At 46.1% G+C, this 26947-nt stretch overlaps 1 protein-coding gene across 1 annotated transcript in view; it reads left to right on the forward strand.

Annotated features, from left to right (window-relative positions):
* Nucleotides 1-204: 204 nt before the first annotated feature.
* GIMD1 (GIMAP family P-loop NTPase domain containing 1) overlaps nucleotides 205-26947 on the forward strand; it is a 93778-nt gene continuing 67035 nt past the window's right edge. The window contains exons 1-2 of the mRNA XM_069241208.1: nucleotides 205-434; nucleotides 6955-7363. Coding sequence (XP_069097309.1) covers nucleotides 6977-7363 — 387 coding nt within the window. The 5' untranslated portion in view covers nucleotides 205-434; nucleotides 6955-6976. The remainder of the gene's footprint in view (nucleotides 435-6954; nucleotides 7364-26947) is intronic.

The raw sequence follows: 26947 nt of genomic DNA on the forward strand, positions 1-26947 counted from the left end.
ACAGGACTATTGCAGTTAGCTCCTCATGCGCGATAATGCTCAACGCTTCCTGACAAAGCGGGCTCTGCTGTCAGCTGTCACGCGAGCCCAGTGTTCCAGCAAGCGTTCGAAAAATAAAGTTGTTGCAAATAATTGGCACGCGCTATCACGTTTGAAGTAAACACAAAGCGTGTCCGTTATTTCTTCCACTGGGAGGCGCGAGGGTTGGTCGTTTGACAGAAAAAGTGGGCAGCTGCTACTTGACTCCCGTGGAACGAAAACAGGCGACAATATATCATCTGTTATTCGGTGTAACTTATTAACTCGGGGACAGTTTTCGTGTCAGCCTGAGTGTGGTACCGGCTCTCATTAATATCCTGGTCTCAAAGATCAGGCCGCATTGTACAGTCTCTGGCAGGAGTCCGCATGCAGTTCTGTAGAGGAGAGCATTTAAGGTAAGCAGTAGAGAAATTGTACTGTTTTCATTTTGGACTTTATCAGGCATTAAATTACTTAAATCTATGGGCGTGTGGCAGCGCACACATTAATAAAAATGGTCCACTGCACGTTGATGGCAGATACAGTGCTGTTGAATGGTGATTTAGTACTATACAAAAGAAAAATTTGCTAAATTCATGTACTGACATTAAATCTAACTATACAAATGTCTCTAAAAATATGTCACAATAGGTTTGGTGCGGGGAGGTATGGCTGTGTTTGGAAGCAGAAAAGAGCATCATATACATACTTTTTAAAATAAATTATTGTTTTAGATGTAGACATTTTGTGGCCTCAAATAATGTTTATGTGCGACATCAATGTCTTTAAACACATGGGCCCATTCACAAAGATAAATTCGGTCGTAAACGTAGGTTTACAAAATTACAACCATAGTGTACTTTTTCATGCTACCCTGAATTTCACAAAATAATTCCTAGAAGGCGTAAAGTCTTTACCTCTGTGGAGATCTACGTCACCAGTGCAATGATCTCTGTACTTTTAAATCCAGCTTCAAGGGCGAGATATGGGCGTTCCAAGGCACGGGATGTCTTGGAGGTTGGCCACGTCCACAAACTTCCAAACTCCAAGTCGACCCTTTCTCACCCTGGGAAGGGTCAGATATTAATGCAGTAGGTCTGAAGTAACTCCCATTTCGGGGTGGGAAAGGGAATGGACCACCCCCCCCCCCTATATTTCAGGGGAGTGTGAAGGGCTTTCTACACGAGGAACTATATTTGCACTGCAGAGAAAAAAAAGTGCATTTGTACAGGTTTTCCTGCTATCTCTGTGTGGAGTTCTGCTTTATGGCAAACTCAGCACAGCAGGAGAGGGGCCCTCTGGAAAAGTCATCAGACCATTCCAAGAGTATTCTTGGAAAGCTTCACCTATTAAGGTTTAATTCCACATCACCTGTTTAATCATCACCTACACCAGGCTACTGTCTCGGAAAGGAAAACCTTTAACAGAACATGAAACAGACAGTTTGCACAACTACTATGGAAACAAAAGTCAGGAAATGGGCAGACAGCATGATAGTCTGGGTTCTTATCTGGCTCTAGGTATGTTTCTATGACCTCTTATTTGAAATGCATACCATCCTTAATGAGGGCTTGATCCTTGCAATGCTCAACTAGCTATCTAGATTGTCATCCAGATCCAGGTTTCACATGAATGGTGTTCTTAGGATTTACAGCAGTGTGGTGGATTAGTGTCCCTAGAATGCGGGCTCCCTAGGTTGAAATGCATGAAATGATTTACTGTGATTAGGATGTGGTGTACTGTCTCTAAGATGTAGTTTCATGTGGAGAATGTGGAGAAGGATGAAGTGGTGAGGTCTCCTGACCCACAAATAAAGTGTAGAGTATAGGTTCTGTTTACAGTACACCGTGCAATGTGGATTTTTAGCATCCCTGCAAAGCAGTTTATTGTTATGGGTTAGGGTCCGTGGGATACAGGGCAGTGTAGAGTCTCTCACCCTACATTTCCTGACCTGTGACAAGAGAATTCTGATCTGTTTTAAAAGTTTAAGGCACCTAATACCAAAAAAGCAAAACGTGCTTTGTTTATTCACATTATTGAATACAAGATGGATTACAACAGTATGAGTTCAACTTTGGCACAACCTGAGCTTGGTTGGTTTACTCCAATCATATCTTGAGTCTTGACAGCCTGAGTTCTTCTACTCTTTCTTTGAAATTGCAATGTGAGAAAGATGAAGAATAGCTAATGATGCACCATCAACTAAAATCTCAACGTTGAGTCACATCTCAACCAAAAAAACAAAACAAGCACACCTTGTCCCAGTTTGTTTGCTTACAGCTGGTTTCCCCCAAACGCATCGTAGATGTTAATTATCACACCAACTCCATTCTTCATAGGCTTTGAACAGAACCCCCTATAAAGACACCAATATTTAAAAAATATGATTGCAAGATTACTCATCAGTGTCAAGTACAGAGGCCACAGCATTATCATATGTTCACAGCGATACTGCCTGAAGCAGCTGTCAGTATAAAAGCCATAGCTGTACTGATATATTTTAGATCATACATAATCTTAAACGTATAGATGTGTGAATGTTTTTCTAGGTCCAAACATCATCTCTGTAGAATTAATTTCTTAGCAACCTCAGTACCAACCAAAATCTCTTGATGTTGCCAAAACAGATCGAACCAGTGTTTTCTCTTTAGTTTTGCCAAATCAGCTTTCCCATCAGTATTTCATTTACTTCAAGTGTACATATACAAGGTATATTTTTAATAATAGAAATAAGATGGATTTATGGCTCTTATGTAACAACTTCTGGGTACCTAAATTTTCCGTCATGTGTAGTTGCCTTTACCTGTTCCGGGAAAGGTTGAGTTGAATATAAGTAGGATGCTTACCTGCAGTCTGACCAAACAGGAGCTGGACTATTTGGTGGTCCAGTGATTCATCAAGGGTGTGTCATTCTCAGAATGACCTGCCTGCCATCACTTTCATCACTCTAAATATATATTAAAGATGGGCCTTGTCGCACAGTGTTGTATCATAGATCTGATGGTGACACAGTGCTATGTGTTCACTGACTTTTTAACGTCATTCTAAAACAGCATTTACCTAGACATTCCAGGAGCTAGTTTCCAGACACAACTTGTGTAAGGGTCCATCTATTGCAGGTCGTCGTTTCCATTGTGTGAGTATTCAAGGACATGTTTGTTTTTTGCTACTGGTTATGGTTGCCACAGCTGCAGATACAGCTGAATATAGGTTCTTAGCTACAAGATGTGAAATTCATATTTTCCTGTTCATGACTGCTGATTATGATTTCAAGAGAAGCACCCCCAAGGCAGCAGGTAGTGTGGGGACACCGGGAGGTCAAATTTACTATTCTTATTCCAGTCATAGAATTTTTTAAGAAAGTAAAATTGTCCACAAAATAGTGCAGGGGGCTTGGCTACTATTCTATATTTTGGGGAATGTTAAAAAATCCTCAAGTACTTTAAGAAACGGTTAAAAAAATGATAGGCAAAAAAGGAACACCTGTTTGTGATGCTAAAGACAGGTTTACCCATCCAAGGCCACTTTATATGGTTTCTAGGGTCTGAAATTTCATAGAGCATGGTTCCAAGGTCCCATATCCCAAGCACATGGGTTAGCATATTGGCAGCAACACCCAGGAAGAACAAACAGTTTGGCATTGGCTCCAGAGAGAAGTCCAACAAGTGGTTAAGGCTTGTTAGGAAGCTACTACAGGGATCCCATTCAATGGATCATAAAAGGGTCTTCAGTTTTGGATTTCCAGTCACTATTAGTGGGCTCCAGAAGAGGTTTATCCTCCTTTATTTGCCTAGGGAGTTGTATGCAGTGGTTTATTTTACCTCTGATGAATTGCATACCCTGCACTAACAGTAGCCCAAGTATTGTAGGCCTGGTTATAGTCACAGTTAATATCTTAGATTAGCAACTCTGCAGAAAACATCCTAAATGGATGAAAAATACTAGCAGCTTAAACAGGTATTTCTGTACCAAGAGCCTTAGTTGGTGTGCCATTGGGGTGCCTTAAACATTTAGGAGCAAATTTACTAAGGGCTCTCATTACCCTTGCATCATGCAAGCCCTGAAATTGGATTTACTAAGCCACTCATAGACACCTTGTGTGGCTCTTTATGGCTCAGTAAATCCAGAGTAACGCAAGGCAGAGCAAAATCGCTGGCTTGTGTTACTCTGCTTTGAGAAGGCATTCCATGTGTGGAGCATGGGTGTGCCTATGGATCCATTCGTAGATTTTGACACAATCCCAGATTTACTAAGGTCAGTAAACCTGGAATTGCATCAAAATGGTACGCCTTCCCAAGTGAGGCATGACAAGGAGAAATATATTTCTCCTCATTATTTCCTCTTTCTATGTGTGCTTGATTCTGCAGCACATGTAGAAAAAGAAAACTGCCTACACGGATTGTTTTTATTGCAGGAAGGTGTCCCACTCTGCACAAAACTATCCTTCCTATAACGAAGGCACTCTTGCATCATGATGCAAGGGTGCCTACATTGGCACTAGGCAGCACACAGAACCGATCTCCGATGCCAGCAATTGTAGGACAACATGCAAAAGCTGGGTTTTTAGGGCTGATACCTATAGTGATGTTATAAAAGGCAACATTAAGTCAATTCCCCAAGTAGATGTAAACTCAACCAAGTAACCCGTGGTAATGGATTCTGTCACTTACACAGGAACACACAAGGTGCTAACAGCAAGGGTGGAGAACTAATTACACATACACCACAGACAGCAGCCAATTGAGAAGTAGTGCTTAACAAAATGCAAGAAAAATCAAAGTGAAAGCTTGGCAGAAAATAAGCAAACAAATCACACTAGGAAATTGGAAAGGAATAGGGATAGGAAGGAAGAACGCTCAGAATTAAGGAAGCAGGGAAAAGAAGACTAACATACTGAGAACTGGGAGCTATGGAACCATTTAAAGGAAAGCAAAGACTGCAAAAAGGGAAACTACAGAAGCAACCAATTCTAGGAATTTGGAAGTAATGAATAGTGTTTCCTCAAAGAACAAGAAAATACTGCAAATCAGTGAAGATTCAGGAAGCAAGGATCACAAAAGTAATCTCTGGAAACAGTATCAGCTAAACTAGAACACTACTACGGTGACCAACCCTGGACTAAGGGAATAAGTGGCTTGAAAGAGCTCACCAATAAGCAGGTGCCTTTGGTGTGACTAAGGTACCACCTGCCATCCACAGTTGTGCTGGTTCCTTCAATCATCCTTGGTCTGCAAGGGTGGAGATGAAGCAGTGAGCAGGAAATTCTAGGAATAGCAGTCTTTGGAAGGAAAAACAAATGGGGTTCCACAAAACCCGACATGGATCTTGAATGAAAGGGAAGATGATAATATTAGGCAAGAGGCCGGAAGTCAGTATACAGATAGCGAGCAAGATCAGGGAGCTTAGATGAACACTGGAAAGTCCACCCCTAGTGGTGGCACAAGAGCACAGGGAGTGAGTAGTGACACAGTCAGTATGGTATGTGTGTAATTGGTTGATTCCCTGACCACATGTGGTCATATGGATTTGCTGTTTGTTAAGATGGTTTCACTGTTGATCTGTGGACATACTGTATGCCTACTGACGTACCACCTTGTCAGTGCAGTTGTTGGGATGGGCCTTTTGGTCCTTCAATGTATTTTCAATTGTTGGTAGCACATGCTACCTCTAGTTTCATGATCTCAAATATTGCCTTATAGTAACAGTCCCCTATGGCAATGGACTTGAGATTTCATTAGACCAATCAGCTTTCCTTCCTAAACTATGATGTTTTATAAGAAGTACACCCACAAGGGCCATAAGTGGTACATGAATTGAGTGCAGATGTAGAGGGCTGTCAGTCAAAGACTTGGCATTGCTTGGTATAGCCTCATGATGTACGGACTGTGACAAGGAACAGGAATGATGTAATTGTACCAGATAATGTTATCGCACTGAATCCAACTCTTGGTCATTGAAGTGCCAGGTTCTGTTTTCTCTTTGGTGCCGTCCGCTCTCAACCACCATTAGAGACTTGTTTGCAATTCCCTAACAATACCAAGGAAAACATCTAATTTTGCTAATCATAGTAAAAGAGGGGGTGCTAACCATTTTTGTTAGTTTAAAGGGGTAGCACAATTGCATGTTTCTCAGGCATAACTCACTCAGATTTGTAAACTGTTAATCTTTTTGCCAGAGGACAGAACTAGAAGTACAATTGCTAGATCAGTAGGAGTAGGAATAGACAAAAAGCATGCAAATATTGTAGTTCAAAATAAACTACACATTTGCCTGTGGTGTGAATAAATGCCACAAAGACCAATATATTTAGAAGAAGAAATAACCAGGTATTAGTTGTAAATGTACATAACAAAATAATGACACCTTATTTAGCAAAAAAGTTGACAACAGTAGATGGAATGCCCATTGGACTTTTCTTTCTAATAACACTGAAGTCTTTGTCAACATTTGTCATCTTTGGCACTTCAAAACAAAACTCTTCCAAACCATCTACTGCCCAAAACGTTCTTCTATACAGAAAGGGTGTGAAGTGCAAGGTTCTGCCCTCCAGCTTGTGTGGTTGGAAGAAATCAGTAACATAATCAAACAAGCATTGGCAAGGCCAACAAGTCTGGGGATTGTTTGGGGATTTTGTGTGTGTTGCCAATTTCCACCAAATCCTAGAAAGAACATCCTATAACGAAGCAACATTTGAGGCTACAACAATAGAGGAACTGATAGTAGGGCCTCTTTGCCTCTTTACTGAAGAATAGATAGCATAGCAGAGTTCAACTGTACTTCAAAGAAGAGCAATATGAATAGGAGCTAGAAGATGAAGTTTGTATCGTAAGCCGTGAACTTAAAAGGAAAACGCAGCAATATATAAAGAAGCTGCCATTCTATGAGTAGTATCTGATGTGCACACAATAATTTTGTCTTTTGTCTTGTTTCCCATAGGATGAGAAACTGAAATATTAGGATGTCAGAGAACAATGAGGTTAGTGTTAACCTCCTTCTACTGGGAAGAACACAAAGCGGGAAAAGTGCTTTGGGGAACAGCCTTTTGGGCAGCAATGAGTTTGAGAGCTGGCTGGCTGCCAGTTCTGTGACCACAAAGTGCCGCCTTCTCAGCTGCTGGATGCCAAACTTTGGTAGACGTCTTGGAAAGGAGTTGGGTTTGCGGGTGCATGTCCTGGACACACTTGGAGCCCCACACAGCCAATTCAGTCAGAAGCAGGTGAAGCAGGAAATAGAGACAGCACTACTCCGTCACTTCCACGAGGGACTCCACATGGCACTGCTTGTCCTGAGAGCTGACCTTCCACTTTGCGAAGAAGAGCACCGTTACACCCTGCAGCTGGTTGAGGTAATTGAAGCACTGTGTACAGAATAGCTCTGTGGATTCATTTTAGGCACATACTGATCTAGATTTACGAAGCCCTTGCATTGCCCTTGTGTCATGAAAGGCAACGCAAGGGCTTCAGTGAGATTTACTAAGCAACACAAAGCCACAGTAGTTCTGCGCATATTAGTAAATCCAGAGTAACACAAAGAAGTGCAAATCTCTGCCTTGCTTTGCTCTGCGTTGGGAAGGCGTTCCATGGGTGTAGTGTGTGTGTTCCCAAGCATCCACCCATGGATCTTGACACAGTTCCAGATTTACTAAAGTTAGTGAATCTGGGATTGTGTCAAAATACTACACCAACCCAACAGAGGCACAGTGAGGAGAAATATGTTAATTTCTCTTCGTTATTTCTTCTTTCTACATGTGTGGATTCTGTAGCACACATATAAAGAGGAAAATCCTTCTGAGTTTTTGTGCAGCAAGGTGTGACTTCCTGCACAAAAACAATCCTGCCTGTAATGCTGGCACCCTTGCGCCATGGAGCAAGGGTGCCTGCGTTGGCACTAGGCAGCAGTCAGGGTCTGAGTGCAGTGAGAGAAGAGGAATGTGCCAAATCTTAGTAAATATGGCTCATTCCTGCTCTCTCCACTTGACACAGCACAGCAAGTTGACTTGCTTGATCGCACTGCGTATTGAGAGGAAGTGGCTCAGGCCAATAAAGCAGGTACCATAGGATGATATGGACAGGAACGTAAGAAAGACTCACTACACTCATCAGCCTCACTACACTCTGTTGTATTCAATATGTGTTGGACCTGACCCTTTTTGCAGGGTCATCCTATTTTTGTTTTACCTTTTGTTGTTGGCTCTAGGACTCTGAGCACTTTATCACTGCTGATCAGTGCTGATCAGTGCTAAAGTGCATGTGCTCTCCCTTCTAAAGTTGGTATTATTGGCTTACACCTAATTGGCACATTAAGTGTACCTGTAAGCCCCTTGTACAATGGTGTCTCTATACCCAGGGCCTGTAAATTAAATGCTACTAGTGGGCCTGCAGTGCTGCTTGTGCCACACACAGAAGTAGCCTTGCAAACCTGTCTCAGGCCTGCAAGTGCAGTTTACTGACAAAGGGACCTAGCATCTAAATTTACTTTCCAGGCCCAGAACTCCCCTTTTACTGCATATAAGTCACCCCTAAGGTAGGCTCTAGCTAGGCCTATGGGCAGGGTGCTATGTATGTAAGAGGCAGAACATGTGCCTGGTTGTGTGGCCTGTCCTGGTAGTGACACAGCCTTTTTGGTTTCTCACTGCTGTGAGTGCTGCCTTGCCCATAGGATTGCATTGGAAATGCCCTGCCTTAGGTCTAGGGGGGTATTGTCTGATCTATGAGAGGTAGCATAGGCATGTTTGGTATGGTTGTAATGGTAGTGAGAAATTCTGCTTACTGGTGTCGGTGGATTTTTTATTGCCATTGTAGAAATGTCACTTCTAGAAAGTGAGCATTTCTCTGTGCTTATGACTCTGGTGTTTTGCAGCTTGACTTCAATCCATGTCTGAGGCAGAGGGACACCTGGACTTTGTGCATTGGGCTTTGTGAATATTTGTCAGACAGCCTGTACACAGGGAGGGTGGAGGTGTCACAGAGGTGCATCTGCATACTGAATGGTCTTCCCGGGCTGAGAGAAAGGGAGGAGGTGCACACCTGCATTTGTAAAGGCTGTGCCCTGTCCTCACACAAAGGGCTTGTTTAATCCCAACTGATGTTTGGAGCCTGTGCTGCAGGAGTGAGGGAACACTCCTAGAACTTGTTGGAACTGGTCGGAACCTCTTCTCCCACAAGTACAGAGGATTTCCCCATGGTAGAGAGACACTTGGAGACATTCTTGAAGAACTGACCTGGACACAGAATGCTGATGGAGGGACTCACCAGGATCCCCCTTTGGACTGCTGCTGTTGTGCTCACATGTGACCTGCTGGGTCACTAGGAGGAACTGTGACTGACTGGAAGCCCTTGTGCAGGCCTGCTTGGTGTCTGTGCTCCCACTAGCTGTCTCCAGGGGCTGGGTGCTGTGGCCCCTGTTCCCGTGCCCTATTATTACTAAAAGCATGAGGACAGCACTATGTTTGAAGACTCCTGGGCTGGAGCATAGTGCGTGCTGCTTAAAGCGCTTCCTGGGTGAAGCGCAGGGGGAGCGCTTGGCTTTATCTGTTTAACGCGCATTGGAGCGCTTTCTGCCGTCTCCCCGAGGGAGTTATCACTACCACGACCCAGGCTGAACTAGCGCGTCCAAATGCACTTCTCGGAGGGCCCCCGGGACACAGGAAGACAAAGCTAGGAGCGATCACGCTCTGTAGAGTGCCCCTGGGGCGAAGAGCACTGTGGAGAGTGCCCTCGGGGCACAGGCAGGCCCCTACTTTGGTGCCTTCACCATCACGGCCTAGGAAGGCTGAGAGGGAGGCTTGCACACCATGTCAGGCGTGGGCGCATTGTCCAGCAGGAGAGCGGCTGCCTAGGTGAGAGCAGACCTCACCGGAGGTCCCTCGCTACCGCCAGGCCCCCTCTCACTGTCTTGGAAATCGCGGGCAGGGTGGCAACCTCGACGGAGGTCCCCCATTAATTCTGCCCCCCCTATTTGTTTTGTGGAGTATCGCAGGATGGAAAATCTCATCAGAGGTCCCCCATTACCTCTGGGTCTCTCCCCCCCCCACTTGCATTTTTGTAGCACATAGCAGGCCGGGGTGGCAACCCTGGACGGAGGTCACTAGACCTGCAACTACTGCATGAGGATCAAAGCAGAAGAGTTCCACGATTGGGACACGGACATCCGGGTTTGCACCCCCATTACTCCTGGTGTGGCGCCTGGGGTGAACGGCCGATTAGACTTATCAGTTCGGGTGAGAATAGCGTATAGGGGTATTCACATGCCTGCTTAGTGCCCTTCATAATACTGTCTGGGTCTATGATTATGTGCCTATTGCGCCATATGCATTCTTGGTGAGGTGTCATGTAATGCTCACCCATGATAATGTTTGGGAGTGATGATTCTGTTATGGGCATTTATGAGTATGTGTTTATTATCGCACGTGCATTTATGATGATATGTTTTCATGAGTTACCATGCGTTCCCTGATGTTCCTTTTATGTACATTTATGATGGTACTATGACATGTGCATTCCTTTAGTAATGTTTACCTGACTATTGCTTATGTTGCAGGAAAACCAGTAACCTATGTGTTGTATGTGACTGTAAAGAAATGGCTCCCTGTTGCAGTTACCCCCCACTTTTTGCCTGATACTGATGCTGACTTGACTGAGAAGTGTGCTGGGACCCTGCTAACCAGGCCCAAGCACCAGTGTTCTTTCACCTAAAATGTACCATTGTTTCCACAATTGGCACAACCCTGGCACCTAGGTAAGTCCCTTGTAACTGGTACCCCTGGTACCAAGGGCCCTGATGCCAGGGAAGGTCGCTAAGGGCTGCAGCATGTCTTATGCCACCCTAGGGACCCCTCACTCAGCACAGACACACTGCTTGCCAGCTTGTGTGTGCTGATGGGGAGAAAATGACTAAGTCGACATGGCACTCCCCTCAGGGTGCCATGCCAACCTCCCACTGCCTGTGGCATAGGTAAGTCACCCCTCTAGTAGGCCTTACAGCCCTAAGGCAGGGTGCACTATACCACAGGTGAGGGCATATGTGCATGAGCACTATGCCCCTACAGTGTCTAAGCAAAACCTTAGACATTGTAAGTGCAGGGTAGCCATAAGAGTATATGGGCTGGGAGTCTGTCAAAAACGAACTCCACAGCTCCATAATGGCTACACTGAATACTGGGAAGTTTAGTATCAAACTTCTCAGAATAATAAACCCACACTGATGCCAGTGTTGGATGTATTAAAAAATGCACACAGAGGGCATCTTAGAGATACCCCCTGTATTTTACCCAATTGTTCAGTGCAGGACTGACTGGTCTGTGCCAGCCTGCTGCTGAGAGACGAGTGTCTGACCTCATGCGGTGAGAGCCTTTGTGCTCTCTGAGGACAGAAACAAAGCCTGCTCTGGGTGGAGGTGCTTCACACCTCCCCCTGCAGGAACTGTAACACCTAGCAGTGAGCTTCAAAGGCTCAAGCTTCGTGTTACAATGCCCCAGGGCACTCCAGCTAGTGGAGATGCCCGCCTCCTGGACCCAGCCCCCACTTTTGGCGGCAAGTCCAGGAGAGATAATGAGAAAAACAAGGAGGAGTCACTGGCCAGTCAGGACAGCCCCTAAGGTGTCCTGAGCTGAGGTGACTCTGACTTTTAGAAATCCTCCATCTTGTAGAAGGAGGATTCCCCCAATAGGATTAGGGATGTGACCCCCTCCCCTTGGGAGGAGGCACAAAAAGGGTGTACCCACCCTCAGGGCTAGTAGCCATTGGCTACTAACCCCCCAGACCTAAACACGCCCTTAAATTTAGTATTTAAGGGCTTCCCTGAACCTAAAGATTTAGATTCCTGCAACAACAAGAAGAAGGACTGCCTAGCTGAAAACCCCTGCAGAGGAAGACCAGAAGACAACAACTGCCTTGGCTCCAGAAACTCACCGGCCTGTCTCCTGCCTTCCAAAGAACTCTGCTCCAGCGACGCCTTCCAAAGGGACCAGCGACCTCTGAATCCTCTGAGGACTGCCCTGCTTCGACGACGACAAGAAACTCCCGAGGACAGCGGACCTGCTCCAAAAAGACTGCAACTTTATCCAAAGGAGCAGCTTTAAAGAACCCTGCAATCTCCCCGCAAGAAGCGTGAGACTTGCAACACTGCACCCGGCGACCCCGACTCAGCTGGTGGAGAACCAACACCTCAGGGAGGACCCCCGGACTACTCTACAACTGTGAGTACCAAAACCTGTCCCCCCTGAGCCCCCACAGCGCCGCCTGCAGAGGGAATCCCGAGGCTTCCCCTGACCGCGACTCTCTGAAACCTAAGTCCCGACGCCTGGAAAAGACCCTGCACCCGCAGCCCCCAGGACCTGAAGGACCGGACTTTCACTGCAGAAGTGACCCCCAGGAGTCCCTCTCCCTTGCCCAAGTGGAGGTTTCCCCGAGGAAGCCCCCCCTTGCCTGCCTGCAGCGCTGAAGAGATCCCTTGATCTCTCATTGACTTCCATTGCGAACCCGACGCTTGTTCTAACACTGCACCCGGCCGCCCCCGCGACGCTGAGGGTGAAATTTCTGTGTGGGCTTGTGTCCCCCCCGGTGCCCTACAAAACCCCCCTGGTCTGCCCTCCGAAGACGCGGGTACTTACCTGCTGGCAGACTGGAACCGGGGCACCCCCTTCTCTCCATTGAAGCCTATGCGTTTTGGGCACCACTTTGAACTCTGCACCTGACCGGCCCTGAGCTGCTGGTGTGGTAACTTTGGGGTTGCTCTGAACCCCCAACGGTGGGCTACCTTGGACCAAGAACTGAACCCTGTAAGTGTCTTACTTACCTGGTAAAACTAACAAAAACTTACCTCCCCCAGGAACTGTGAAAATTGCACTGTGTCCACTTTTAAAATAGCTATTTGTGAATAACTTGAAAAGTATACATGCAATTGAAATGATTCAAAGTTCCTAATGTACTTACCTGCAATACCTTTCAAACAAGATATTACATGTTAAATTTGAACCTGTGGTTCTTAAAATAAACTAAGAAAAGATATTTTTCATAACAAAACCTATTGGCTGGATTTGTCTCTGAGTGTGTGTACCTCATTTATTGTCTATGTGTATGTACAACAAATGCTTAACACTACTCCTTGGATAAGCCTACTGCTCGACCACACTACCACAAAATAGAGCATTAGTATTATCTATTTTTACCACTATTTTACCTCTAAGGGGAACCCTTGGACTCTGTGCATGCTATTCCTTACTTTGAAATAGCACATACAGAGCCAACTTCCTACATTGGTGGATCAGCGGTGGGGTACAAGACTTTGCATTTGCTGGACTACTCAGCCAATACCTGATCACACGACAAATTCCAAAATTGTCATTAAAAATTGATTTTTGCAATTTGAAAAGTTTTCTAAATTCTTTAAAGTCCTGCTAGGGCCTTGTGTTAGTCCCTGTTAGCATTTTCTTTTAGAGTTTAAAAGTTTGGTAAAAGTTTGAATTAGATTCTAGAACTAGTTTTAGATTCTTAAAAAGTATTTCAACTTTTAGAAGCATAATGTCTAGCACAGATGTGAATGTGGTGGAACTCGACACCACACCTTACCTCCATCTCCAGATGAGAGAGCTAAGGTCACTCTGTAACATAAGAAAAATAACAATGGGCTCCAGACCTACCAAAGCACAGCTCCAGGAGCTGTTGGCAGAGTATGATAGAGCCAACCCCTCTGTGGATAACACAGAGGAAGAGGATAGTGAACTGGAGGAAGAATCCCCTCCACCAGTCCTATCTAGGGAGAACAGGGCTTCTCAAGCCCTGACTCCAAAAATAATAGTCAGAGATGCTGGCTCCCTCACAGGAGGGTCCAACCTCTCTGAAATCACTGAGGATAACTCCAGTGAAGAGGACATCCAGTTAGCCAGGATGGCCAAAAGATTGGCTTTGGAAAAACAGATCCTAGCCATAGCAAGGGAAAGACAAGAGATGGGCCTAGGACCCATCAATGGTGGCAGCAACATAACTAGGGTCAGAGATTCTCCTGACATGTTGAAAATCCCCAAAGGGATTGTAACTAAATATGAAGATGGTGATGACATCACCAAATGGTTCACAGCTTTTGAGAGGGCTTGTGAAACCAGAAAAGTGAACAAATCTCACTGGGGTGCTCTCCTTTGGGAAATGTTCACAGGAAAGTGTAGGGATAGACTCCTCACACTCTCTAAAAAAGATGCAGAATCTTATGACCTCACGAAGGGTACCCTGATTGAGGGCTTTGGATTCTCCACTGAGGAATATAGAATTAGATTCAGGGGGGCTCAAAAATCCTCGAGCCAGACCTGGGTTGATTATGTTGACTACTCAGTGAAAACACTGGATGGTTGGGTAACTGGAAATGAAGTGTATGACTATGTTGGGCTTTATAATTTGTTTATGAAAGAACACATTTTAAGTAACTGCTTCAATGAAAAGTTGCATCAGTATCTGGTAGACCTAGGTCCAATTTCTCCCCAAGAATTGGGAAAGAAGGCAGACCACTGGGTCAAGACTAGGGTAACCAAAACTTCCACTGGGGGCGACCAAAAGAAAGGGGTTACAAAGCCTCCCCAGGAGAAAGTGGGTGACACTAGAAACAAAGAAAAAGAGTCCCCTGTAGGCCCCCAAAAACCAGACCAGGTGGGTGGGCCCAGAGACACAACCCAAAACAAAGGTGGGTACCAGGGTAAGAGCTGGGATGCCACTAAGGCATGGTGCCATAACTGTAAACAGACAGGGCACCACACCAAGGACACTTCTTGTCCCAAAAACAAACCCCCTAGCAAAATCCCAGGGGTGACCAGTGTAGCCATTGGGGATGACTCCTCAGATGAGGAGGTCTTCATAGCCTTCAACTGGAAAAAGGGCCCAACAGGTGAGTTGGAGATTCCAGAGGGAAGTAGACACTTCCACCACCTACTGGTGAATGGAATCCCAGCCACTGCCCTGAGAGACACTTGTGCCAGTCACACTATTGTGCATGACAGGCTGGTGTTCTCAAACCAGTACATCCCAGGTGAGATGGCCAGAGTAAGAGTTAGCCCAGACAGGGTCACTGATAGGCCTGTGGCTTTTGTGCCCATAGAAGTGGGTGGGACTTTTAGCTGGAGAAGGGTGGTAGTCAGTACAGACCTCCCCCTTGATTGTCTCCTTGGAAATGACTACCCAGAGGTTAGTCAGAGCCCAAGAGAGGAACTGGTCCAGTGCCAGTCCTCTCCCAAGGATTCTGGAGTGCCTGCCTCTGCAGTAAATGCAAGTAGGCCCCAGAAGAAAAAGAAAAGGAAACAGAGTAGGAAAGGTGGACAACCTTTAGCCAAGGTTCCAGCAAGCCAAGGAGATTCTGCTCCAGTAGGGGAGAACTCCAAAAGTGGCTCTGATAAAGTCCAACCTGACCCACAAGAAGTCCTGGCTAGTCAGGCAACTGTTAAGCCTGAGTGGGTGGCTCCTCAGCTAACAGAAGAAAGAGTGGAAGAAGGGTGTTTACTACAAGATGTGGTAACCCCCCACTCTAATACAGCAGACAGGCACCCTGAACCCAAAGAAGCCTGTAACTTAGCCCCTTCCCTTGTAGGTGAAGAGCTAAAGGTGTGGTTCTGGGCACTGATAGCTGTCAGTGGCCTCTGCTGGGTGTTAGCCTTTATGGCTGCACTATCCTTGGCATGGTGGTCTGACCCCATGCCAAATAGCAAGTTAGGCCCCCTGACCCTGTTGGTCATGGTGGGGTTACTCCAGCTCTGGGTAACCTCTTTGGGTAAGCTAGGGGTGACCCTGGCTAAGATAAGATTAGCAGAGGTGGATACCTCTAACCCCAAAATAGAGAGAATGGGTGAAGACATAAAAAGCACAGACAAGAGGCAGTTCAGACTAGGTCCTATCACTGTGGAAGTGGGTCAGTTCCCCAGAGGGAATGACCTGAACAGGAGGATGTAAGGCAGAGTAGGCCCTGCAACAAACCAGCCTATTTCCTCTACTCTTCCTCGCCTGACAGACTAGGAAGACTCTCCCAGCTTTGGCTGAGTCTCCTGGCCTGTGGGCTGGGGGGGGGGCTTGTGTAAAGAAATGGCTCCCTGTTGCAGTTACCCCCCACTTTTTGCCTGATACTGATGCTGACTTGACTGAGAAGTGTGCTGGGACCCTGCTAACCAGGCCCCAGCACCAGTGTTCTTTCACCTAAAATGTACCATTGTTTCCACAATTGGCACAACCCTGGCACCTAGGTAAGTCCCTTGTAACTGGTACCCCTGGTACCAAGGGCCCTGATGCCAGGGAAGGTCTCTAAGGGCTGCAGCATGTCTTATGCCACCCTAGGGACCCCTCACTCAGCACAGACACACTGCTTGCCAGCTTGTGTGTGCTGATGGGGAGAAAATGACTAAGTCGACATGGCACTCCCCTCAGGGTGCCATGCCAACCTCCCACTGCCTGTGGCATAGGTAAGTCACCCCTCTAGTAGGCCTTACAGCCCTAAGTCAGGGTGCACTATACCACAGGCGAGGGCATATGTGCATGAGCACTATGCCCCTACAGTGTCTAAGCAAAACCTTAGACATTGTTAGTGCAGGGTAGCCATAAGAGTATATGGGCTGGGAGTCTGTCAAAAACGAACTCCACAGCTCCATAATGGCTACACTGAATACTGGGAAGTTTAGTATCAAACTTCTCAGAATAATAAACCCACACTGATGCCAGTGTTGGATTTATTAAAAAATGCACACAGAGGGCATCTTAGAGATACCCCCTGTATTTTACCCAATTGTTCAGTGCAGGACTGACTGGTCTGTGCCAGCCTGCTGCTGAGAGACGAGTGTCTGACCTCATGCGGTGAGAGCCTTTGTGCTCTCTGAGGACAGAAACAAAGCCTGCTCTGGGTGGAGGTGCTTCACACCTCCCCCCTGCAGGAACTGTAACACCTAGCAGTGAGCTTCAAAGGCTCAAGCTTCGTGTTACAATGCCCCAGGGCACTCCAGCTAGTGGAGATGCCCGCCTCCTGGACCCAGCCCCCACTTTTGGCGGCAAGTCCAGGAGAGATAATGAGAAAAACAAGGAGGAGTCACTGGCCAGTCAGGACAGCCCCTAAGGTGTCCTGAGCTGAGGTCACTCTGACTTTTAGAAATCCTCCATCTTGTAGAAGGAGGATTCCCCCAATAGGATTAGGGATGTGACCCCCTCCCCTTGGGAGGAGGCACAAAAAGGGTGTACCCACCCTCAGGGCTAGTAGCCATTGGCTACTAACCCCCCAGACCTAAACACGCCCTTAAATTTAGTATTTAAGGGCTTCCCTGAACCTAAAGATTTAGATTCCTGCAACAACAAGAAGAAGGACTGCCTAGCTGAAAACCCCTGCAGAGGAAGACCAGAAGACAACAACTGCCTTGGCTCCAGAAACTCACCGGCCTGTCTCCTGCCTTCCAAAGAACTCTGCTCCAGCGACGCCTTCCAAAGGGACCAGCGACCTCTGAATCCTCTGAGGACTGCCCTGCTTCGACGACGACAAGAAACTCCCGAGGACAGCGGACCTGCTCCAAAAAGACTGCAACTTTATCCAAAGGAGCAGCTTTAAAGAACCCTGCAATCTCCCCGCAAGAAGCGTGAGACTTGCAACACTGCACCCGGCGACCCCGACTCGGCTGGTGGAGAACCAACACCTCAGGGAGGACCCCCGGACTACTCTACGACTGTGAGTACCAAAACCTGTCCCCCCTGAGCCCCCACAGCGCCGCCTGCAGAGGGAATCCCGAGGCTTCCCCTGACCGCGACTCTCTGAAACCTAAGTCCCGACGCCTGGAAAAGACCCTGCACCCGCAGCCCCCAGGACCTGAAGGACCGGACTTTCACTGCAGAAGTGACCCCCAGGAGTCCCTCTCCCTTGCCCAAGTGGAGGTTTCCCCGAGGAAGCCCCCCCTTGCCTGCCTGCAGCGCTGAAGAGATCCCTTGATCTCTCATTGACTTCCATTGCGAACCCGACGCTTGTTCTAACACTGCACCCGGCCGCCCCCGCGCCGCTGAGGGTGAAATTTCTGTGTGGGCTTGTGTCCCCCCCGGTGCCCTACAAAACCCCCCTGGTCTGCCCTCCGAAGACGCGGGTACTTACCTGCTGGCAGACTGGAACCGGGGCACCCCCTTCTCTCCATTGAAGCCTATGCGTTTTGGGCACCACTTTGAACTCTGCACCTGACCGGCCCTGAGCTGCTGATGTGGTAACTTTGGGGTTGCTCTGAACCCCCAACGGTGGGCTACCTTGGACCAAGAACTGAACCCTGTAAGTGTCTTACTTACCTGGTAAAACTAACAAAAACTTACCTCCCCCAGGAACTGTGAAAATTGCACTGTGTCCACTTTTAAAATAGCTATTTGTGAATAACTTGAAAAGTATACATGCAATTGAAATGATTCAAAGTTCCTAATGTACTTACCTGCAATACCTTTCAAACAAGATATTACATGTTAAATTTGAACCTGTGGTTCTTAAAATAAACTAAGAAAATATATTTTTCATAACAAAACCTATTGGCTGGATTTGTCTCCGAGTGTGTGTACCTCATTTATTGTCTATGTGTATGTACAACAAATGCTTAACACTACTCCTTGGATAAGCCTACTGCTCGACCACACTACCACAAAATAGAGCATTAGTATTATCTATTTTTACCACTATTTTACCTCTAAGGGGAACCCTTGGACTCTGTGCATGCTATTCCTTACTTTGAAATAGCACATACAGAGCCAACTTCCTACAGTGACTACTGCTGGCTTTTGCAGACTAACAGTACTGTGTAAGGTTCTGACAACTGTTTGGGTAGCAGGATATTACTGACATGTTGGTCTAATGATGTTGTGTATAATACAGTTTGTGTTTATATAACTTAGTGCTGTGTTTCCTTTGTAGTGGGGTTAGTGCATCACATGTGTTGTGTGTGTTGTGCAGTCGCTTTGCACATTGGCTGACTGCTTGTGCCAAGCTATCAAGGGGGTGAGCAGGGGTTATCTTGGGTGTGTAACTCCCTAACCCTGACTAGAGTGGGTGGGTTCTGCCTGGCTTAGGTGCATACCCTAGCCAACCAGAAACCCCATTTCTAACAATATGCAATTTTTTAACTTACCTAGTTTACAGAGGCTACTAATTTATTAATTTGTTAGATGTATTCTAAGCGGTCTGCTCTGCAGGTTCTGGGTAAGTCTTTAGTACACCTTTTGTCCTTGTGAGCGGCAGGAACCATCTCACCTGCCCATGAAAGTAGCCTTTCAGATCCCAAAGTACAAGGAAGTGGATACACAGTCCTCAGGACTCTCCAAAGCAGACAGGAAATACCAACTACAGCAGTCTCCCTCTTCTGTTCTTCTTGACTCTAAGCAGCGCTCTGACTCTCAGTTGGTGGCCCCTCAATTTATAGGAGTAACAACCCAGTGATTGACTAACTCCCTGAAACTATCCAAGTAAAGCTCTCATTTTGTTCTCCCAGACTCTTAAGCTCTTCCTTCGCTATACGATTAAGGCTATCCAAGAAAGTACTATTTTCAAAATGGTGGAAAGTAGCTAAGCTCCATATAACCACATTCTAGGGCTTGCCTATCTCTTTATTGCAGCTTCCATCTATAGTACCACCTGGACACATGGAGCCAGGGTAGCAGAGGAAAGGCCTAGATGAAGGGCTAACTACACACACTGCATGAAGTTTCTTGATTGGTAACACTCAGCTCTTTAATCAGAAATGAACATGTTTTCTAGAACGCATATCTGCAAGTGACATTTGCATTACCACTCTAAGTTCACCAATGAGTTAGCCTTGCACTATATGAAAATTGTCCGGGAATGCACAATGCAACTGGGTATATGATATATAAATATGTGCTTTAAACGTAATGCAGAACTTGCAAAAGAAAGTTACCCTCAGTCCATGCAACAAGGCGCTTGCATGTTTAGTCACACTTGCAGGATTCATTTCTGAACATTATGGGAGACCTGGATTTTGTGGGTTGCAAGGCACATTTTGCAGCTGACTTATTGAGTCTCGGAGAAAGGCAAGAACATGTAAAAAAATTGTTGTAGTCTGACATGTTAGCATTGCTTCCCAACCCTGCTACTGTCTTTAAAAAATCCAACATGTGGGTCGTGTAAAGTCACACTGCATTTCACATTGGGCCATTTTGGCATTAATACCACTTTGTGCACATTGTGCAAATTTTTTCTGTGGCCGTACCTAAAAGTCAAAAAGGTAAATTGGTGTTTGCAAAGTTCACATCATGTTCGGGGGTGGAGGGAGCACATGCCATTAGAAGTACCAACTATAAAAGGCAGACTTCTTCCCTACAGCCTACATTTTCTGCACTAATCCTTTTTGTTCTAGCATTGATCTACAATAAGTTCCAAATTACGCACATATTTTTGTTGTAAATTGTGAACCTAACTTAGAGATTTTTTATTTTAAATGAAGTGCCTTTCTCCACAAATCAGCTCCATCATTGTTTCCACCTCTGTGTCAGCATATGAAGAACAAGTTACTTACCTTTGGTAATGCCTTATCTGGTAAAGACTAATTCTAGCTGCGGGTTCCTTAACTTATAATTTTCCCAGGCACCAGAGTGGATCTGAAAGATTTTTCATGAGTAGTACAACTGCATGCCCTTAGGTGGTGTCAATCAGCTCCACTTGCGTTGCCGGCATCGTCCACACTGGAAATGATGTCCACAGCACCTTTATAGGCTCCACTGAGGTACGCTGATGTCAGTTTCTTTTCACAACTTTTCACGACAAAAGCGTGGAGCCATGAAGAACATTGACTACTGGTGTTGAAAACTAGGTCCCTGAAAGGGAACAGCCCTGTCCCTAGACATTTGGAGGATGGGTGGGTTGATAGGGAATCTGCAGCTAGAATTAGTCTCTACCAAAAAAGGTGTTACCAAAATTAAGTAACTTGTTCATCTAAGAGAGACTTCTGACAAGTGCGAGTTAATCTTTGGACTGCCCCCTATTTGCTTTCAAGAGGACCAAGAACATCAAGGATTAAATCATACATTCTAGACCTAGACATAGAGGATCAGATGCAACCAAAGCTTTCAAGGTCAGTAGGATCCTAGCTTCGGTGAAGGGACATTACCATTATGGACATTGTAACATATGCCCTGTGTCAATGACCACTACAACAGTTGATTTAGGAGAGGCAGGGATCTGGCAACTTAACAAGCATACAAACTGTTGCACTAAGAATTGTGTTTACTTTATTCAGTGACCTTGCATTCTCCAATAGGTGGGGATGATTAACAGAATGATTAAGACACGTAGTAATGAACATCGTAGCAAGATCAGGTGCCATTGAGCATCTACTAAAGTTAGTACCTATTTCCTAGACCAGGGTCACACACTGAACGACTTGAAATGGGTGGTTTTAGAGATCATCATAGACTCCTGTGAGATTACACATAAGTTATTTGAGAAGGAACAATGATGGGTTCTTAAATTATGGACACAAATTAAGGGATTGAATGATGACATTCCGTGGTCAGATTTTTTGACATTAGGAACAATCAGCCATCCAGAGGTATCATTTTTTAACTTGGCAACAAGTTGGTCGCAGCCATCTTTGTAACCTCACTGAACATGTGTCTTTTTACGGAGGGTAGACCACTATTGATGGTAGAACCTGGATCCGGTAAATTATTTTTTGTCCCGTCCTAGGGCTCCATGGGCACGCTGATGCTGGTGTTCACCTCTGCATTTAGAGGGCTTTCTTTCTGGCTAATATCAGTTATTCAAAAGTTTATATGTCTAATTTAGCCACCTTCCAACAATCAACATTCCCATCTTTACCAATGAGGGCTATGGAATACAATGCATAGAGAATGCTTTTTATTTTACCACTCCTTCTTAAGATGGCTGCCATATTTCACACTCTATAGTTGGTTCTTTCTTATTTTTGATTCCCCCCTGCCCCTGTATTCACCGGGGTTTAAGAATCCCACTCTCCTGCTCCAATTCATTCCGGGGAGAATGGAGACTGGGCAGATCAGACGGACCACAGCATCCCTGGGAACAGTGAATATTGACCCTTTGTTACAATACATTTGTAAGGACAGAGTGCTCTTCAACAAAGGGCCTGACACGCTCTGTGGGCGCCAAAATTCAGCATGGTACGTCAAGACCATAACAGACATTAGTGACACCTCATGATGTTGCATGGGGTCTATGCTTAGTGCATACATTTAAACCCCACCTTTCTTTGCCAGTACGATTCATTTTTTATTTTTTATTTTTACTTCATGGGGGCTGTTAGACTGAGAGGGTGTGTTTGTTTAATCAACATTTTTTTGCTCACAACGGCCATTTGATTAGATCATTAGATATATCAATTGATGAGGCTAGGCGGGGGCTGTCACACTAACGTTATGTGTTTATTTGGGCAACGCTCATGCTAAATATAGTTTTTGGATAACTAGGAGTCAAATCTAGACCATTGTTATTTTTTTTAATGAGGACTGGCTATGCATCTGGTTACGTATTAATTGTGCTTGATGGGGACTTTAATGTACTCTGTATTATATGAACGGGGCCTCCATTCACAATGAGGTGTTCTGCGAAAGAAATCCCATTGGGGTCCGGTTTTATAAATTACATTCCCCTCACCATACATGTTTGTTTTTATTCATAATCACGTTTTCTAAACTGAAGTAAACAGAGTTACATGAATACTAATGCCATGTTCAAATCATTGAACTGATTGGTGGGAGCTGTCAATGAGGGGGGCACTGTTCTACATGTGCAATGCTTTATAAAATGGTATTACCCCTTTTTTCCGTACAGGCACCATTTGTATAAATCAGCCCGCCATTATTAAGATTCCAGTATTCTTTGAAAAACAAGACCTAGGAGTGCAGTAATAACACCATGTCTCTGTGTTACTTGTTCTTGTACTTAATAGATTAGTTCAATGGAGAACGACTAGCGCCCTTGTTATCACCATGGGGCCTGATCACCTTAATTTAGGAGGGTAAGAGTGACTCTGGGGGATGTGATTTGCTGTGTTTTAAGCATGTGTATACTCACTCAACACACCCCACTTTGATCACCTGTATGGCTTGTTGTGTACACCTACATGTGGGACACCTATTGTGATATATTGCACCCTTGATCATATGTTTTATGACTTGGTAATTCCTTTTTTCTTATTTTTATTAGGTCCCTGCTTGTGTTTCATTACTATTGCAAGGAATGTGATATTTTTCACCTAGTTGGTAAGGAGTACCTTTAGTCTCTTAGTGAGGAATAGGAGTTTTTTGGTCCTGACGAATCATTACTAGCCCTTTTAGACTATTTGAGCGAGAAAAATGTTGACCATGTTTTTGGGTTCCATAGTGTAGGAAGTACCCGCACATGACCCCACATGCAGACATCAACAGTTCTGGTGTTAAGGACACACTAAGTATAGGTTGTCCTTGAACACCTGTATTAGCCTCCAATTGAGGTGGGGTAGAAAAGTTTTCAATGCCAGTGAGATCGCTCAGAGCTCCAGCAAGTTGATTTGGAGTCCGGATTCCACCAGAGTCCTCTGTTCTCCACCTCTTCCAGGAGTGATGCATCTCCCACTACTGTGAGATCTGGTTGGGGAAAGGAGAGGAGTCTGCCGCTGACTCAATTGTGGTTTGTTAGCCTCCGCAGCAGGTCTTTCACAGTTTCCTCTGAGATCTGGACTATGTCGGAGAGATTCCCTGATGCTGTGCTCACAGGAACTTCAGGTCCCATTCAGAACCCGCATGTGCCATTGCACATGTACTACCAGCAGGATGCAGGAGGCCATGAGTCCCAACAGCCTCAGAGTCTGTCTGACTGAAATCCAGGATAGAGGCTGAAACATCGGTATCATAGCATGAATATCCTCGACTCGTTGCTTGGGAGGATAAGCCCAAAACTGCGCTGTATTCACAAGAGGTCAGATGAAAGGGAACATCTGAGAGGGAGTCAGGTTTGACTTTAGCAAGTTTATAGTGAGCTCCAGTGAATGCAGGAGGTCCACCGTAGTCTGGAGGTTGGAGACAATAGCTTAGGGCAAGCTTGCCTTAAAAAAACAGTCGGGAGGACTGACACCCGTGATCTCTGCAGATGCACTGCATCCGCCGCTATCACTTTGGTGAACACCCGAGGGGCACCGGTGCGACCATAATGGAGCACACCAAACTGAAAATGCTTGGGGTCTACTGTGAACCGCAGGTGACACCTGTGAAGAGGCAATAAGGGAATATGCAAGTATGTGTGCTGCTAGTCCAATGCTGCCACCCAGTATCCTAGATCCAGCGTGGTCAGGACCTGAGCAAACGTGAGCATTTTATTTTAACCTTGTCCTTGTTGAGGAAGTAGTTGAGGGACTGAAGCTCCCTATGCTTTTTTTTGGCACCAGAAAGTAGCAGGAATAACAACCACAACCTACTTCTGGCATCAGCACCCTCTTTATGGCTCCCTTGGCCAAGAGACCTGTGACCTTTTGACATAGAAAAGAGAGATGATCCTCTGTCAGCCTGTTGTAAGATGGTGGCCTGAGAGAGATGTGGTCACAAGAGGGAGGGAATTGCCCCTTCGGAGGATCTGCAAAACCCACCTGTCCAATGTTATGGACTGCCAGTGGGGCAGGTGATGCCGAATTCTGTTGCCAACTGGATGCCTATGATTAAATTAAAAAAGGGCAGGTTATGAGGGTTTGGAGGCTGCGACTGCCAGGGAGGTGGTGGATTTATTCAACTGCTGGCTGCCCAACCCGCGAGGTCTGTGGGTACCATGCCCTCAGCCACGCAGAGGCTGCTGAGCATGTGCTGAATGGTGGCTGGGAGAGTATGGGTGTGGCTGGAATCCTGTTCCGTAGGCACGAAAGGAGCGAATGGCGGATGTGGGTGATGTGGGGCCATAACTGTCTTTAGAGCGCTATAGCGCCAAATCCGCCTTGTCTCTGAGGAGAAGTGAACCATCAAAGGGCATGTCAATCAAAGATGATTGGACATTTCTCGAAAAGCCAGTCATTCTCAACTAGGGGTGGAGGCTCAAGGTCATTGTTGATTAAACCACTCTGCCCAGTGAGTTGGTTGTGTCAAGCCCACAACAGATGGTGAACTTCGCTGCATCTCTGCCATCGGCAACAGCCTGAGAGAGCATGGCCCGGGCCTCCACCGGGTCCGTCGGCAGCACCTGCGCAAAATTGTCCCACAGAGCATGGGAATAGTGGCCCAAAAGGCATGCGTTGTTGATGGACTGCAATGGCAGTCTGGTAGAAGAAAACATCTTCTTCTCCAAAGTGTCCTTCCTCTTGGATTCCCTATCCGAGGGTGCGGTAGTGAATGCACCAAGTTTTATGTGGGCCTGGACCACCAAGCTCTCTGGGGTAGGGTGTTGGGTGAGGAAGTTTGGGTCTCCCAGCGTGGGATGACAGCAATGGGCAATCATCCTATTCACAGGAGCTTATGTGCTGGGTTTGAACCAGAAGGACATCAATGAGGACTTCATTGAATGGGAGTAGCAGTTCTGAAGGGGAAACTCCTGATTGAAGCACCTCCATCAAGATATTTGTCTTGACTGCCACTTAAGGCAATTGAATGTCAAGGATGCAGCTGCCCTCCATACCACCATTACAAAAGAAGCTCCCTCCTCCATAGCTATGGTGGGGGACAAAGCATACCAGTATCTGGAGAAGAATCCAGTCCACTGGCTTCACCCAGTTCCTCACACTAGTCCATATTGGGATCGTCATAAGGCTGGTATTCTTCAGGGCAGAGTGAACCCTCCTATTCTTTCCCAAATCCTAGACCACAGTAATAGGGCTCAGACTCTGACCTGGAAGGCATGGTTCCAGATGGCGCCAGAAACGGCATAGACTGACACACCTCTGGCTCCGTATCGGAGTCAGGGATTAGAATGGTGGTGGAGCTGCCAGTGAACGCCGGGGATGCCTGGAGCATCAGCAGTGAGGCCAGCATCGGGGAAGGTCGAAATGACAGGACCCGTGCCTGTCCAGATCCAGAAAAGGATCCTCAGTGCCCAACTGGAGCCGAGACCAAAGTTGCCGGCAGAGAACCAGAAGGAGCCCCTGCTGACTCCTCTGGACCTGAAGGCACACTAAAGGAGTTGGCCCACCCAAAAACAAGGCACAGGGCCTCTTAGAACTCTTTAAGTTGGGTGGAGGTTGCTCTGGCACCCAGAATCTCAGGGAGGCACGGAACCGGCCCAGGGGCAGGCTCTACCGCAGAGCCAGACCTTGAATGCTGATGCTTCCGCTTCTCGACGGATGCAGAGAAGTCGAAGACCTCTTCGACTTCTTATTAATATGGCAGGACTTACCCCAATGACCCGATGACTTGGAGTGTGACGAGGATCTCCCTTTCGACTGGGATCTCACTAGCACTGCGTCGCACGCCGAGCCACCAGGAGTTTGAGGGATTGCTCCTATAAGTCCTTTGGGTACATGACCTAGCGGTCGGAATATGACTTCAGGTCGTGGTCTTGCTAAAGACACCACAGGCATACAAGATGCAGGTCGGTTATAGGTCTTCATATAGTCTGTTCATTGTCCCGATTTTATCTTCTAGAATGGAGAACTTTGTTTCCAGACTTTCACCTACTGAGCTTTTGTGATGCTATCTACCATTGACTGTTGTGTTCCCGAATGCCATCTTCTTTTTCTATGTGCATTAATCCTTAGGTTACTGTCATTTTCCTTGCTTTCTAGTCTCATTTTCATTTGAATGATTCTCTAATTTTTTCTTCTTTGAATCACAAAACTCTTATTGCTTTCTGGTCATTAAACCTCTCTGGTTCTGCTAAAATTGAATAAACATTTTATCGGGAACCTTTTCTCATTGCTGCTGTTCTACTGGTCCTCAAGTTTTAAGTTCTTCTTATCTATAATTCTGCACTTTAGGGGGCAGATTTATCAATCTTTGGTAGCAACGTAGCAAGCCAC

The sequence above is a fragment of the Pleurodeles waltl genome, chromosome 1_2 (assembly GCF_031143425.1).
Source record: "Pleurodeles waltl isolate 20211129_DDA chromosome 1_2, aPleWal1.hap1.20221129, whole genome shotgun sequence".
Taxonomy (NCBI): Eukaryota; Metazoa; Chordata; class Amphibia; order Caudata; family Salamandridae; genus Pleurodeles; species Pleurodeles waltl.